A 14,036-nucleotide genomic window follows, 5' to 3' on the forward strand; every position below is an offset into this window, starting at 1 on the left:
ATTTTTCATATTTTCACTGATATCTCAAAAACTAGATCCGACATAGAGACACCATTATGATATTCGAAAAGTTTTATTTCATTCTTGGTGAATAAAATTGGTCAAAAATTGTTGAGTAGTGAAGTTTGAAATACTGTTTTACATGGTTTTGGTTAAAGCATGAATAATGAATATTTAAATAAAATAAAACAAACACGTGAACATTTGTTTCAGTCACCATTATATATAAGTATAATATTACATTCCCACCGCACTTAAATCTGAGATTTCGACCTCGAAATCTTAAAAACCTGTTTAAGTGTTTCCACCGCGCTTTCTCTGGATGTCGTTGACATTTTCTAATTAGCGTGTGTGTTTGTGTGCGCTTATTTATGTAGAGAATTTTGACATTTTAGATGAAAAAGTCTGCAGGGTTGAACTTTTTAGTATCTAAAGATTTGTTCGTTTTACAAAAGTGAAGATTTCGATATTGATTGAAATCCAAGAAATCGAAATCATAAAAATAAATGGGAAATCCACCTGGATTTCCAAAGATTTCGCGAAATAACAGATTTCAGTGCAGTGCGAATGTACTATAAAAAATTTAATTTGTTTGAAATTGGTTTTGTTTTAATTCCATAGTAGAGGAAAACTCTATGGGTATCGATGCACGCTCTACGATGCATCGACATATATCTATGTAAGTTTCGATGCATCGATGGAAGGAAAAACATCTATGTATTTTTGCCATCGACATCCATAAATTCAATGGATAAATAAGCAAGGAATGAGTGGTCAAATGGAAATGCCAAACAAATTTTGGGTATGAAAAATTACAGAAAATAATGTTACGCATACGCCATGTACACCAGGGTAACAGTCTTTTTTGCTCATATTTCATACAAAAAATCCTTGCGCAATTTCATTTCACCACTCATTCCATTCTTATTTATCTATTGATTTTCTTCATTTGTAGCTTAATTTTTTGTAACAGAACAGGCTTGAAAACTATGCATGATAAAGAAGTGTTTAAATTAAAAACAAATAAGGACGGCTTTACATTTGTGTAAAATCATAGTATGTGTCACGTGTACGAATTTTTAAATTACCTGAAACGCTACAAGATTCCAGATTTCTTCATGCGATGAGAACACACACGCTGTGTAGTTGCGTCCTTTAAAATAGTAGAGCTGAACTGAGTGTGATAACGCCACCGGAATAGCTGATGTCACAATGAGCACCCAGGCGCAAATGATGGCCCTGCAAGAAAAATGAAGATTATTAGCGCATATTTGAGTGACATTTTAATCTGACGCCTAAGGAGCATGAACAGCGCTTCACGTTCAAAGAGCAAAGTGTGAAAAAGTATAAGAACTAAATAAATATCGAGTAAGAATATTGTGGACACTTGACGTGTGCATGAATATACATGGAGGGCTTTATGTGCATATGTATGTAGAAAAGGTAGTTAACTCACAGCATCGCATTACGTTCGGTACGCAAGGACATACTCGTCACCGGATGCACCACAGCTAAAAACCGGTCGAGTGACATTAGCACCAGCGTATAGACGCTGCCATGGCAGGTGACTACGATCATATACTGTACGAATTTACACCACAAATTACCAAACGGCCATTCGGGCAATACGTAGTCGGTAGCGGTGAAGGGCACACAGAAGATGACGAAGAGTATATCCGAAATAGCCAGATTGATGATGAGCAGGTTTGTGGTAGACCGCATCTGTTGGTTGGCGACAACAACTGTAATGAGATAAATGAGATAAAAAAGCACAATATGAAAATATATGTAAGTATATACATAAATAAAACTATGTTGTTTCTATGCTATGAAATATACTCATTCTATGGGTAATTAATATGTAATTATTTCCCCTTTATATGTAGATGCATAAAAGAATATATTTACTTGAAATCACCCTTTGTCTAGACGTGGAACACCCGCCAGAGACAGAAAATGTATCAACAGAAGCATAAATCCGATTGCTTGCGAAACTCTAGTCTAGTCTTTCAAAATCTTTGTTATATGTATTTACGTGGCAGACGCAAGTACATCGCACGACTTTAATTGGTAGCCAAATGGTCAGATGCTTCATTACGAGGTTATCCTGTGTGACCTGGCACCCAGCCAAAAATAAGTAACTTAGTAGAGGCTTGCATTTTCGAACTAGTTTGGAAGAAGTGGAGGGCGGCCCAATGCCTAGAACGCAGCTTGGATCTCACTAAAAACATGTAAACTCTTAGCTTTCCACATTTTTTCCACCAAGTAGTACATAAACGAGAGAACAACTTGTGTAAATTTAACTTAAAATCGATGTAAAATATCTTAGAACTCATGGTACAATAATTACAGGTATTGTCTTGCCTGAGAGCACATATTCCGTTTTGCCTTATTTGATAAACATCATTGTTGCCCATACTAAAAGGTTTACTGCTAGGGAAAAGGGATATTTCCATACCCCATATACCATATATGTACACGTATTTTTTTAAACAAACCTTCTTGCAGAGGACTTATTTAATTTGCAAAAGCCGAAAAAAACGTTTGCTTAATAAATAAAATCAAAATTGGTATGGCTCACTTCATTTCAAATGATTTTTCTTATGTTTTGAAAAATTATAAAAATGAAATTGAGCGAAAACAAAAAGCAAAGCCAAATAAAAGTACAAGAATCAACATTGAACTGCGTCAAAATGAAAATAAGGGAGCACGAATTTCGATGTGAAGCAAAACTCTCTGGGAAGATAATACCTTTAATTATTGTACCATGCTTAGAACCTACGAACTTTTTTCTTACTAATGACGTTTTCTTTTCTGCGGAAAAATGTTGCCTTCTCTTTTCCTCTGCTCACAAATACAATAAAGAGGGACATGAAAAGGGAACATTTTTGGTAGAAAAGAATACGCCATAAGTCTTGTTGTTAATTTTCACGAATAAACTTAGATAAAACTAAGTTTAGATTTTACTTAGGCACGTAGGTATTTTATCAATGTGAACTGAACATTTAAGTTCTAAGTTGAAATACCGAAGTTATTAAGGGCCACATAGTAGTCGGACAACTATTTTTTTTGGCGAAAAACACATTTTCTTAAGTTAATAAAAATAAAACTATGATTGCATATTCCACTTCAGAAAAACTCAGGGAATTTAGAAATCAATGTTCTTTTAGGAGAAAGCCAAGTTTGTTCATAATACTATACCAAAGTCAAAAAACATTAATTTACCAAATTTTTAGAAAAATTTTACATATCTTTAACAGAAAAAGCGAAACGAGATGAAGTTTTCTATCTGCGGTTTTTATGCAGGTGTAAATGTATGTTAATAGTTCTAAAAAATTTAGCGCCCATATTTGAGCCATTTTGAGTCTTAGGCATTTGAGTGCGCTCATGCTCTTGCGCGCATAGTAAACATAGAGTGGGAGTGCGCATAACAACGTCACTATGTATTTTAAGCCTAATATTTTAAGTTAATGGAATAAATAATTGTTATTTTATAATATTTTGCATTAAATAAGCAATTTATTTGAACACTTGGCATTATTACTCGTAGCTTCTTAATTTTCTAATTAAGATATTATGCTGTTGCTATTTACCAAAGTATTCCTATTTAGTATCTCTAACACTTCTTTTTCATACTTTGAAAAAGTTTATTTGCAAATAAGTAAAAAGGGTGAGAACATACCTTTCCAATTATACCTCCATGGTGTAAACAGCTAAAATTTTGGCTGAGTTATTTAAGTTTATCTTAAACCTTAACTTATATTAACCTTAAACATTTCCAATATTACTACAAAAACTTCTATACAAAAATAGTCTTGCCCAATTCGCAAAGTTTCGCAATTTTGTAACCAAAGTCAAAATCCACTTCTGTTTTTCGTTAAGTCACGCCAGCGCATATGTTTACTAATATTTTTAAGGGCCGTTTGCACCACGTCTAGTTGACACTAATTGGATGTACATCCTTCAGTTAGAGACATGGACTGCTTTATCGATCACATGTTATATGCTGGGTGTCGATAACGTCGATTACGATGTTTAACTGGGAGTTAGAATTAATCAGACATGGCACAAACGGCCCTAAATCCCTTCTGCCAACAGTTGTAATTCTTTTACTGAATAAAGGGTAATTTAATTACAAATATTTATTATTTATTACAAATATCACGTAACGCCAGATTCAAAATGCGTAGGTGAATTTATATAAGATGGTGCTACTAGATCAGCTGATTTTGTGTATGTGTTTCGCTTCACGGCTTCTTATTTTAAATTGAAAAATGTTTTTTGAATTTCCACATATACTCTTACAGATTTGACAGTTTCTGCCATCAAAGCAAAAACCAAATACATGTAAATTTTTGTTTTTGTATTCCTGCTATCATTTTATATTAATTCGCCTTGGAAATACGCATATACAACAAAAATATTCTTTAAATTCTCTTCTAAAAAATATTCATTCGATCCTATAGCTGTAGTACTATTTTAAAACGTATACCACAAATCATAAAAATACTCTTTTCTAACATAAATTAACACTTCTGGGTCAACGGGGTATTTCCAAACCCGGTCCTGGAATTTTTTTTTTTGGTTTCGCCCTTATCTACTTATCAAAAAAACTCATAAATTAATTTTGTCCAGCTAGCTTCCTCTACTCGCCACACTATGCGACGTCACGAATTTTCTTCCATACTATTTACGTTCGACAATTTATTTTGTATGGAAGAAAATAATAACACCGTCGTCCATATAAAACGTAGATAATAATATATTCTGAGTGGAATTAAAAAAACGTCACCGTAACATTTTATTTCAAAGAATGTAGTTTTAACTTTTGTTTCCGGGAAGAGCCTACACATGGCTTGCTCTGTTTAAAATAAAGGGTTTGTTGTTGTGAAAATTTTGTAATTTCTCTATTGAAATGTGGATTTGTGTGTAGACTTTAATAAAGAATTAATAAACATTAAACAAACAAAAGAAAAATATTTAAAACTCTTCAAAATGTCGTGTCCATACTTTTTTCAAAAGACAGTATCTACATATATGCAACTTTATAACGTCTTTCCACGAACAATTCGCTGTTAGCTTATATCATTTTGTATAAAAAAATTGATGTGGCAAAAGCAATTTTTTTCGTATAAATGAGGGCCTTGTGCTCAAGAATAAGTTTTAAATAAGCTATGGTAAAACGACTTAGTTTTTAGGCAGATTAACTCAGAACTTAATACAATTTTCTGGCTTCATACATTGACTTGGTTAAAATAACTAAGCTTTCGGAACTTTGTAAAATTATTGGTTTAACCGTTGAATTTTTTTGCTGAAATCAACCAGATTATGTTGAGATTACTGAGTTCTTTGTCATTAAAAAATGAAGCTTACCTAAGTGAAGCTTCATTATACAAAATGGCTTTCTATGATTATTAAGTTAAAAATTCAAAAGTTTTTTCGTTCAGTGGGGTTAAGACTCTAGAGCATCGGAAGTAGCTCGGCTTGGAGTATCGGCAGACTCCGGATCCTGACTCAGTGTCAGCTTTGGAGCCACTGCATGACCTATTTCATTCAATATTTTACCCGCTGCTTTTTCTACTGTGGTGTTGCTCGTTTTCAAGCTTTTTCGCCATGCAAATAATATCAAAGCTAATATACAATAATATATGTACATACATATGTATGTATTTTAATAAAAATTTCGTTGTTATCCATATGTATGTATTTATGCATATGACAATATTTTTATATTCACATATATTTTTCTTCCAATTAAATTAAGACACACTCAATCTCATACAATTGCACTTTCATGGTTACCGAGAAAAGTCTTGGTTAATATTGGAATTCGTTATGTAACTTCTTTTTTAAGAAAACTGAAAGTATATGTACTTGTATATTTGAAGAACAGTCGATTGCTGGAAAGTTATTTACTGTGCCTGAAAAAGAGGCCGCTAAACAATGAAAAAGCGGAACTAAATATGTGAGCAGTGCAACGCTTACGACACTTAATTGAAGGAAATGACAATGCCATCAGCAGAGGCCACTTTGTACATACACACTCATATAAATCTACTCCAAACTATGCAGTAAAATTCAGAGACAGTCTAGCAAAGCGTTAGCTCCGCACTACTTAATTTATAATGATTTGCAAACTACTGCAAAGCGAATGTAAAACTAGGCAATTGAAAGTCGCGTTTTGCTAGATGTTACAAATTCAGGGACTTCTTATAATTCCACAGTAGCGTCGTGAGAAGACCACCGCTTCCGACATTGTTGGTCGCGATTTTAAATCGTGGTGCTGGATGACGTGATTTTTTCAATTTCGTAATTTGTTATGTACCGCTAGAAATTGAGAAAATAATCATTCTTATATTTAGTTAAAATTGAATAAAAAAAAGTAAGTGCGCCTGGGCCACACTGGAGAAGTGAAACTTACGATACGAATCTCTTTTTTCTCATAACCAATATGTACATACATACATTCATCTGCTTTTGCTTAAGGTTATATTTTTTGTCTTTTTTCTACCTAGATCCCTGCCTCTACTACTGTTCGTTCTAATTACATTTATCTTATTCTGTTTTCCTTTATCTTCATTTTTATCTTTACACTCTATCGATAACAAAATCGATAATAACATCCAACAAAATATACCAAAAATGGTTATAATATTGGTAGCAAAATTGATTAGAAAATCGATAAAAATATTGATAACAAAATCTATAAAATATCGATAAATAATCGATAACAAAATCGATAAATATCCATAAAAAAATCGATAAATATCGATAACAACATCGATAAATGTCGACAACAAAATCTATAAATATCGATAACAAAATCGATAAATATCGATAACAAAATCGATAAATATAGATAACAAAATCGATAAATATCGATAATAAAATGGATGGATATCGATAAAAAAAAACAATAAATATCGATAACAAAATCGATAAATAGCGATAACAAAATCGATAATTATCGATAACAAAATCGATAAAAAAGTCTATAAATATCGATAACAAAATCGATAAATGTCGACAACAAAATCGATATATATCGATAACAAAATCGATAAATATCGATAACAAAATCGATAAATATCGATAGCAAAATCTATAAATATCGATTACAAAGTCGGTAACAAAATCTGTAAATATCGATAACAAAATCGATAACAAAACCGATAAAGATGTCGATTATTTCATCGATAAGTCTCGAGAATCCCGAAAATCTCTAAATTTCCAAAATAGTTCCCAGATTGAGTCTCTGTGTCTCTCTCTATATCCTTTCCTTTTTAATTACCTTTATTTTAATCTTTCTTCCCCTATCTTCATCTCTACTTTTATCGGTATCCTCATCCTCCTCTTTGTCTTTACTTTTATGTTTATCATTTTCTTCATCTACATATTCCCCTTCACCTATGCCCTTATATATGTAAGTAAAGCGTTTAAATTTACCTTGGTCTTCATTTTTGCCTTTATATTTACGCATCATTGTTTTTGTTTTTATTTGTACCTTTGCCTTTATCCTTTTCTTTATCTATGTATATACGTACTCACCTTTACTTTCATTCTTGTATTGGTCTTTTTCTAAGTGTTATTCTTTAACCTTTTATTAGTTGTATACCATATGCATACACACAAGAAGCACTTGTTTCAGCTCCAACCGTTTCCGTTGCACCATTTCCGTTGCATCATTTCCGCTGCACCATTTCCATTGCACCGTTTCCGTTGCACCATTTCCGTTGCACCATTTCCATTGTACCATTTCCGTTGCACCATTTCCGTTGCATCATTTCCATTGCACCATTTCCGTGTGCAATTTCCGTTGAATTTTCCAATTTACTCCTAACCAACCAACCGCCGCTAAAGAAGTTTCACTTCAAAAAAATATAAAATTGGAATTGACTCTTGGTTCCCTAGAATTTGGTCCATCGACTTTTCAAAATGAAACCAGTTCAGACCGCGTTCACAAGTTTTGCAGAAGGGACAATATCGATGATCGTGGTGGAAAACCAGCAGCATATTCTCTTACGCTGGCCCGCCGGTAGTTCAGAGTCAATTCGATTTGTTGCAGGGCATATTCACATAAAAATAAATATGTATGTACTACATGCATAGCGTCATTTAAAGTACAAAACCGCGTATCGTCATTCTGCAAAACCGCGTAACTGACATTTGCTGCCAAAAATTGAATTTGCTCACACAAAATATACTAGCCAGAAATGCGATTGCTTTATAAAAAAGAGAACCACTTTGAAATCTGAGTGTTTTTACTCTCTAGAAAATAATTTATGCAACCTCACATATTTATGCGGTTTTGCATTATCTTGATACGCGGTTTGCATTTCGTTGATACGTGGTTTTGTACTTTAAACGACGATATGTATACCCATATATTTGAACAATTTAAAACAAAGTCTGCATTCACTCGCAGTTGTATATGGCTATCCTACTGTTTGCTGACGCGTACCTATTTCAGTTAACTACATACATATTCTGCGTAAGGCTTTGTCTTTTTAGAGAAATGCAAGACGTAATGAAAGCCTTTGTTCATTTTGAGCGTTTATTAAAAAGTAGTCACAATACAATGCATGCCCGTTCTCTTGCTAGTGCAATTTGCAGTAGAGACAAACAATTTCGTAAAAGATCTAAAAGCTTTTAGAAACTAATTTTTCGAACATTACAGCTAAACAAAGGGGAAAGAGGTGGTGAAGGTGTTGATAGTATTCTGATAAAAAATGCTTATAAAACAAATTACAAGTATTTTAGATCTGAATACATATTTTTGCTTAATACCACCTGTATCTATAAATAGTGACTTATTCAAAAATATGTTTATGTACATACAAATGTACATATGTATATGTAATTATGCTTACACCCTTTAAACAATTTCTGAGCGCTCAGAATTTATGAGTCAAAACTGAGTCGTTACTCTGTTATAAATATGCTTCTGAGACCCCATATGATGCAAAGATTAGATGGTTATAAATTCGTCGAAATATTTTTTATTTTTTTTATGTATGTTACCACATAACTTTGGACCAGAGCGGGGCGATAAGGATTACAATTACTAAACGATTAAGATCGCAGTAATCCCAACAAGCTAAAAAAACAAGATACGATTACAGTAATCCTTCATCGAACCAACTTAGATTACGATTACAGTAACCGGAATTTAAAAAAAGTTAAAACTGCGGTTACTGTAATCGTAACCCATTCGTTCGATGAACGATTTCTTTAATTGTAATCCTGTATTTTCTATTATAAGGATTACTGTAATCGGTGCTAAGGATTACTTTTATTAAATATCGATAAAAATCCATATACCATGAAACACAGCCCGAGAGTCAAAACAATTTCACGAAAAAATGTGTGATGGAAACAAACAGAGACAGTCAACTGATAGCATGAATGTATGCCATTTTCCTCGCGCTGGTCTAACAGTCGTAATGGACGAGTGGGCAGAGCGATAGAGTGTCACTTGAGAGATCCGAGTTCGAATCCTCGGGCAGGAGATTTTTTTCTTTTTATTTAATTGATTTTTTTTTTTGTATTTTATTTTATTTATTTTTAAATAAAAATCAACTGCTAATGTGTGTTGTGTAGCAGTATGTTGTTAGCGGAGCGGAGTGGCAAGATGGCATGATTGTGGTTCCTGGCTTCGCTCATCGGCTGGGGTAGGTCTCCTCGTATCCGTTCCACTAAGCCACACTAACAAAGAATTCATGCCGATTCACAAAAATAAAAAAAAAACATAGACCTGAAGTCGGAAATTGCAGACAAGAGGAAAGAGAGTAAGAGGAAAAAGCCTATCCTGTCAATGGAGTCTACCCACACAATTCTTACAGCGTCCCCAAAACTGTGAAACGTCCGTCTCCTTTCAATCCAAACGGTCATGTCGCCTGTCCTTACTCCCACGTCCCCTCTTGCGCACAAGCGCAACACCCACACCAAAAATTGCTATCAACAAATCATATTTCCTTTTAACAATTCACATTATACATTTTATTTAACAATTTTAGCCTTAACTTTAACGCCTCTCTTGAGTAAATACCCTATCTTAAAGTTATATAAAAAACCCTATACTTAATGAAAACTCAACAAAAGATTCAATCATAAAAAAACTTAATTTTTATACCGCAAACCAAACTTCAATTTATCAGCAGAAATCTTTAATAACAATAAATAAAAAAAACAAGTAAGAAAGTCTAAGTTCGGGCGGAGCCGAACATTAAATACCCGGCGCAAGTATTAAATATATGTTTTTCACCTTTCCGAAAGCTACCGCTACATGGTAAGCCGGGGTGTATCAGTTTTGAGTACATTGGCGTCCTTAAATTTCGAAATATCGCAGTTTCAAGCATTTCTGAAATTTACCGTTATATGAAAAGCGGCCGCAATTTTAGTCCGATTTCAATACTTTTCGGCGTTTTGGTTCTATGGGGCAAGTACAATAACCACACCAAGTTTGGTACAAATTGGTAGAACGGTTACAGAGATACATATATATGATCATAAGTGGGCGGTGCCACGCCCATTTTCCAAAATTATATCATAAACGTATTTCGATAAGGAATTGTTGCAAGCCTCAATTTTGAATAAATTATCTTTAATATTTACTGATTTATCGAAGATTTCGTATTTCTCTAAATTGCTTTTATATGGGATGTGGGCGTGGTTACTGTCCGATTTTAAAATTTTTCGGCCATTTTGTATGTCGTATCAAGGCCAACAACTGTGCCAAGTTTGAAAGAAATTGGTGTAGCGGTTACTAAGATAAACACATGTAACCATAAGTGGGCGTGGCTACGCCCATTTTCCAAAAATTTATAATATTCTTATTTTTTGTCTAAAACTTATTGTAAATATCAATTTTGAGTGAATAATCTTCAGTAATTACTAAAATATCGCAGTTTTCGTATTTCTGAAAATTACCGTTATATGGGAGGTAGGCGTGGTTATTGTCCGATTTTGCCCATTTTCAATACCATCCTTCCTACGCCAGAAATCAGTACACGTACCAAGTTTCGTTAAGATATCTCAATTTTTACTCGAGTTATCGTGTGCACAGACGGACAGACGGACAGACGGACGGACGGACGGACGGACGGACAGACAGTCACCGCTTAATCGATTTCTCTTTTCATTCTGATCATTTATGTATACATTTGTCTATATCTATCTCGATTCGTTTTGCCTGTTACAAACAACCGTTATGTGAACAAAGTTATAATACCCTTGTGCAGAAGTGCGCTCGGGTATAAAAATCCGAAATAAGTACGTATACTACATGTTTATGCAAAAAAACTTAGTAAGGTTCCTAATTCCAAACAAAAGAGGCTGAATTCACTATATTTGGATTTCAACAAAATTCTAAGATGCTCACCCTAAAGTTCCTTAACTCGTACATGCAAGCCTGCATAAATAATTCCAAGACAAACAAACATAAAGCTAATGCTGCAATTTCAAATCAGAACAAAAAAATTCCAAAAGAAAATTAACCAAACCGGTTGGTTATTGCTTGGTTTCAGCTATTGCTCTTATCATTCACTGCGAGGCCTGACCTATCTACGTACTTATGTGAACATATGTATGTATAAATATTTATATGTACGGACGTATGCATGTAGGTATATAGGTATCATAAAAATAATGTTTCTCACTCACCTGTCACCTCCAACGATGATGGTACCAGCACGTTGTTGGGAGCCTGTGGGGGGGAGAGATACCCTAACATATATGAAAACATGTATCATACATATATACGCAAGTACACACTACTACGGTAGAGGTGCTATAGCCCTATTCACTTTCCTGTCTATCATTCGCATGTGATCGCGGGCAATGAGCCGATCGCCTTTAGTCTTACTATGCTAGACAGGAGCAACACGTGTAGTAGGTACTAAACAATTCAATTAAAGTGAACTAAAAAAAAACAAGCAAAATTAAAAATAAAATCCAAAAAAAAAAAAAGTATAGAAAGTGCGTGTACTAGTGTGGGTACTAGTGAAAATTCATACTTCAAGCAAAAAAAGGAATTACGCAGAAAGAAATGCCTAACTGCAAAACAAAATTTCTATGTGGGCTTTGTATGTATGTTTAAAAGGTCTTGTCCTAAAAAAAAACTAATCAAAGTGCCCTTATTATAATATAAAAAGAAAGTAAAATATCAAAATATATACATATATATATAAATCACCTCTAAATGCATGCGGTGAATAAAAAAATGGATATCACGTAACCTAACTCAAAATTAAATTCAAAAGGCAGAAGGAATACTAACCTGGAAACTGGCGGTGTGGAAGTAAGTACTAAAAACTATATAAATAAAATGAAATGCCTAGGAAACTTCGAAATCGCAAGCTTAGGAATTACCACAAAATTAAAAATAGCAAAATTTAGCAAATTCAGTAACTAATCCTTAAAACATATATGTATATACCTATGTAGCTAATAAAACAAAGGAATTCAGTAACTAGTATGTACAGAAACTAAAGAAAAAGTACTAAAAACTGTATAAATAAAATGAAGTGCCTAGGAAACTTCGAAATCGTGAGCCTAGGAATTAATACAAAATTAAAATTAGCAAAATTTAGCAAATTCAATAACTAATCCTTAAAACATATATGTATATACCTATGTAGCTAATAAAATAAAGGAATTCAGTAACTAGTATGTACAAAAACTAAGGAAAAAGTACTAAAAATTTAGGCGAATGGCCTACAAAGCAAAGAGAGGGTTTATCATGCCGCTGCGTGTAATTTTGTGACAGCCGCTCGCGTTCGTGCTGTTAAATGTTGTCCCGATGCTCCCACGTAGTTTTTGGTGTATTTTGCAGCTCATTCGTCTTCCAGCACTCTCTGCTATTGATGACGGTACTCGCGGGTATATTCAGCTATACTTTCCAGCGTGGTTAGGTGGTCATCAACCTACTATTTTGGGACGTATGATGGATCAGCTGTCCGCTGCTTCACGTCACAGCCCGACATACGTATACAATTATATAGTCGAAAGAAACTCAGTGCCTTCAATTTGCGTTGGTTTTTACATGTGTCGGTGCGTTTCGTGTTAGTGGTGCTGTGAAGTTGGTCGCTACTGTCGGACGGACGTGATTGTGATGTAGGTAGCTTCTCCGTTTGGATGTGATCCTTCTCAGGTCCCAACTGGATGGAGGTCCTTTTGCCCTATTTCCTCTGGCGACCTATAAAAGACAAACAGAGTTTAGTCGATGTTTAAAAACATTATGTGAGCATTCGCATAGATGTATATACGCACATATGTATATACATACATATATGCACATATGCATATACGCATGCTCGCATATCTCATCGGTGCCGTTTCGCAACCAAGGCGGTCCAAGACAATCACTCTTAAGTGAGCTCAAATAGCTTAAACCGATCGGGATATGAACGTTTATCCCAACAGGCCTCCAGGCCTGCCGGGGCATATATGTACATATGTATGTACACACATTTAGATGCATGCTTCTTAAAAACCACTTAACTTACCTCCTATTCCTGTGTAGCACTTCAAGACGGGCATCAAAAAAAACTAAACACAATTAGCGGATTTATTTCATATAAGTTATGTATCTAGAAACTTCGAACGTTTTATTCGCGCACTTTCACCAACTTTTCGCACTGTTTTAACGCAACCACGTTAATGGCCCGTTGGTTACGGTTACCCCCTTTTATACGGCGATCAAACCAAATAAGCCCTTCATGCCACTCATACTAGCTCAACGGGTTTCACTTCGTGAGGACACCTATTCACACGCACACCCTCACTCTGCGCTACATGATGTCATATGCCCACCACAAAGTCCACTACCTGAATTCCACTGCTTCCGCTACAATGTTGCCAATGCCTCAGCAACATCATGGCCGCCGTATATACATGAATGCATGTATCTGCCACACTTCCTCTTAGGCAACCGCTGCCGCTACATGTGCTAGAAATGTTGTTGTTGTGGTAAGCAGTGCGCGCTTCCACTCCGCAAGGCCTCGGTTCAAGCCCTGGTCAAAGCAACATCGCAAAAA

The 14,036-nt window shown here is 34.6% G+C and overlaps 1 protein-coding gene across 1 annotated transcript in view; it reads right to left on the reverse strand.

Moving 5' to 3' along the window:
* LOC118733982 (allatostatin-A receptor-like) overlaps positions 1–14,036 on the reverse strand; it is a gene marked incomplete in the record, with an annotated part of 226,522 nt that overhangs the window by 186,112 nt on the left and 26,374 nt on the right. The window contains 2 exon segments of the mRNA XM_036463646.1: positions 1,089–1,239; positions 1,457–1,742. Coding sequence (XP_036319539.1) covers positions 1,089–1,239; positions 1,457–1,742 — 437 coding nt within the window.

This window comes from Rhagoletis pomonella, unplaced genomic scaffold (assembly GCF_013731165.1).
Source record: "Rhagoletis pomonella isolate Grant_MI unplaced genomic scaffold, Rhpom_1.0 Rhpom_scaffold_00002, whole genome shotgun sequence".
Taxonomy (NCBI): domain Eukaryota; kingdom Metazoa; phylum Arthropoda; class Insecta; order Diptera; family Tephritidae; genus Rhagoletis; species Rhagoletis pomonella.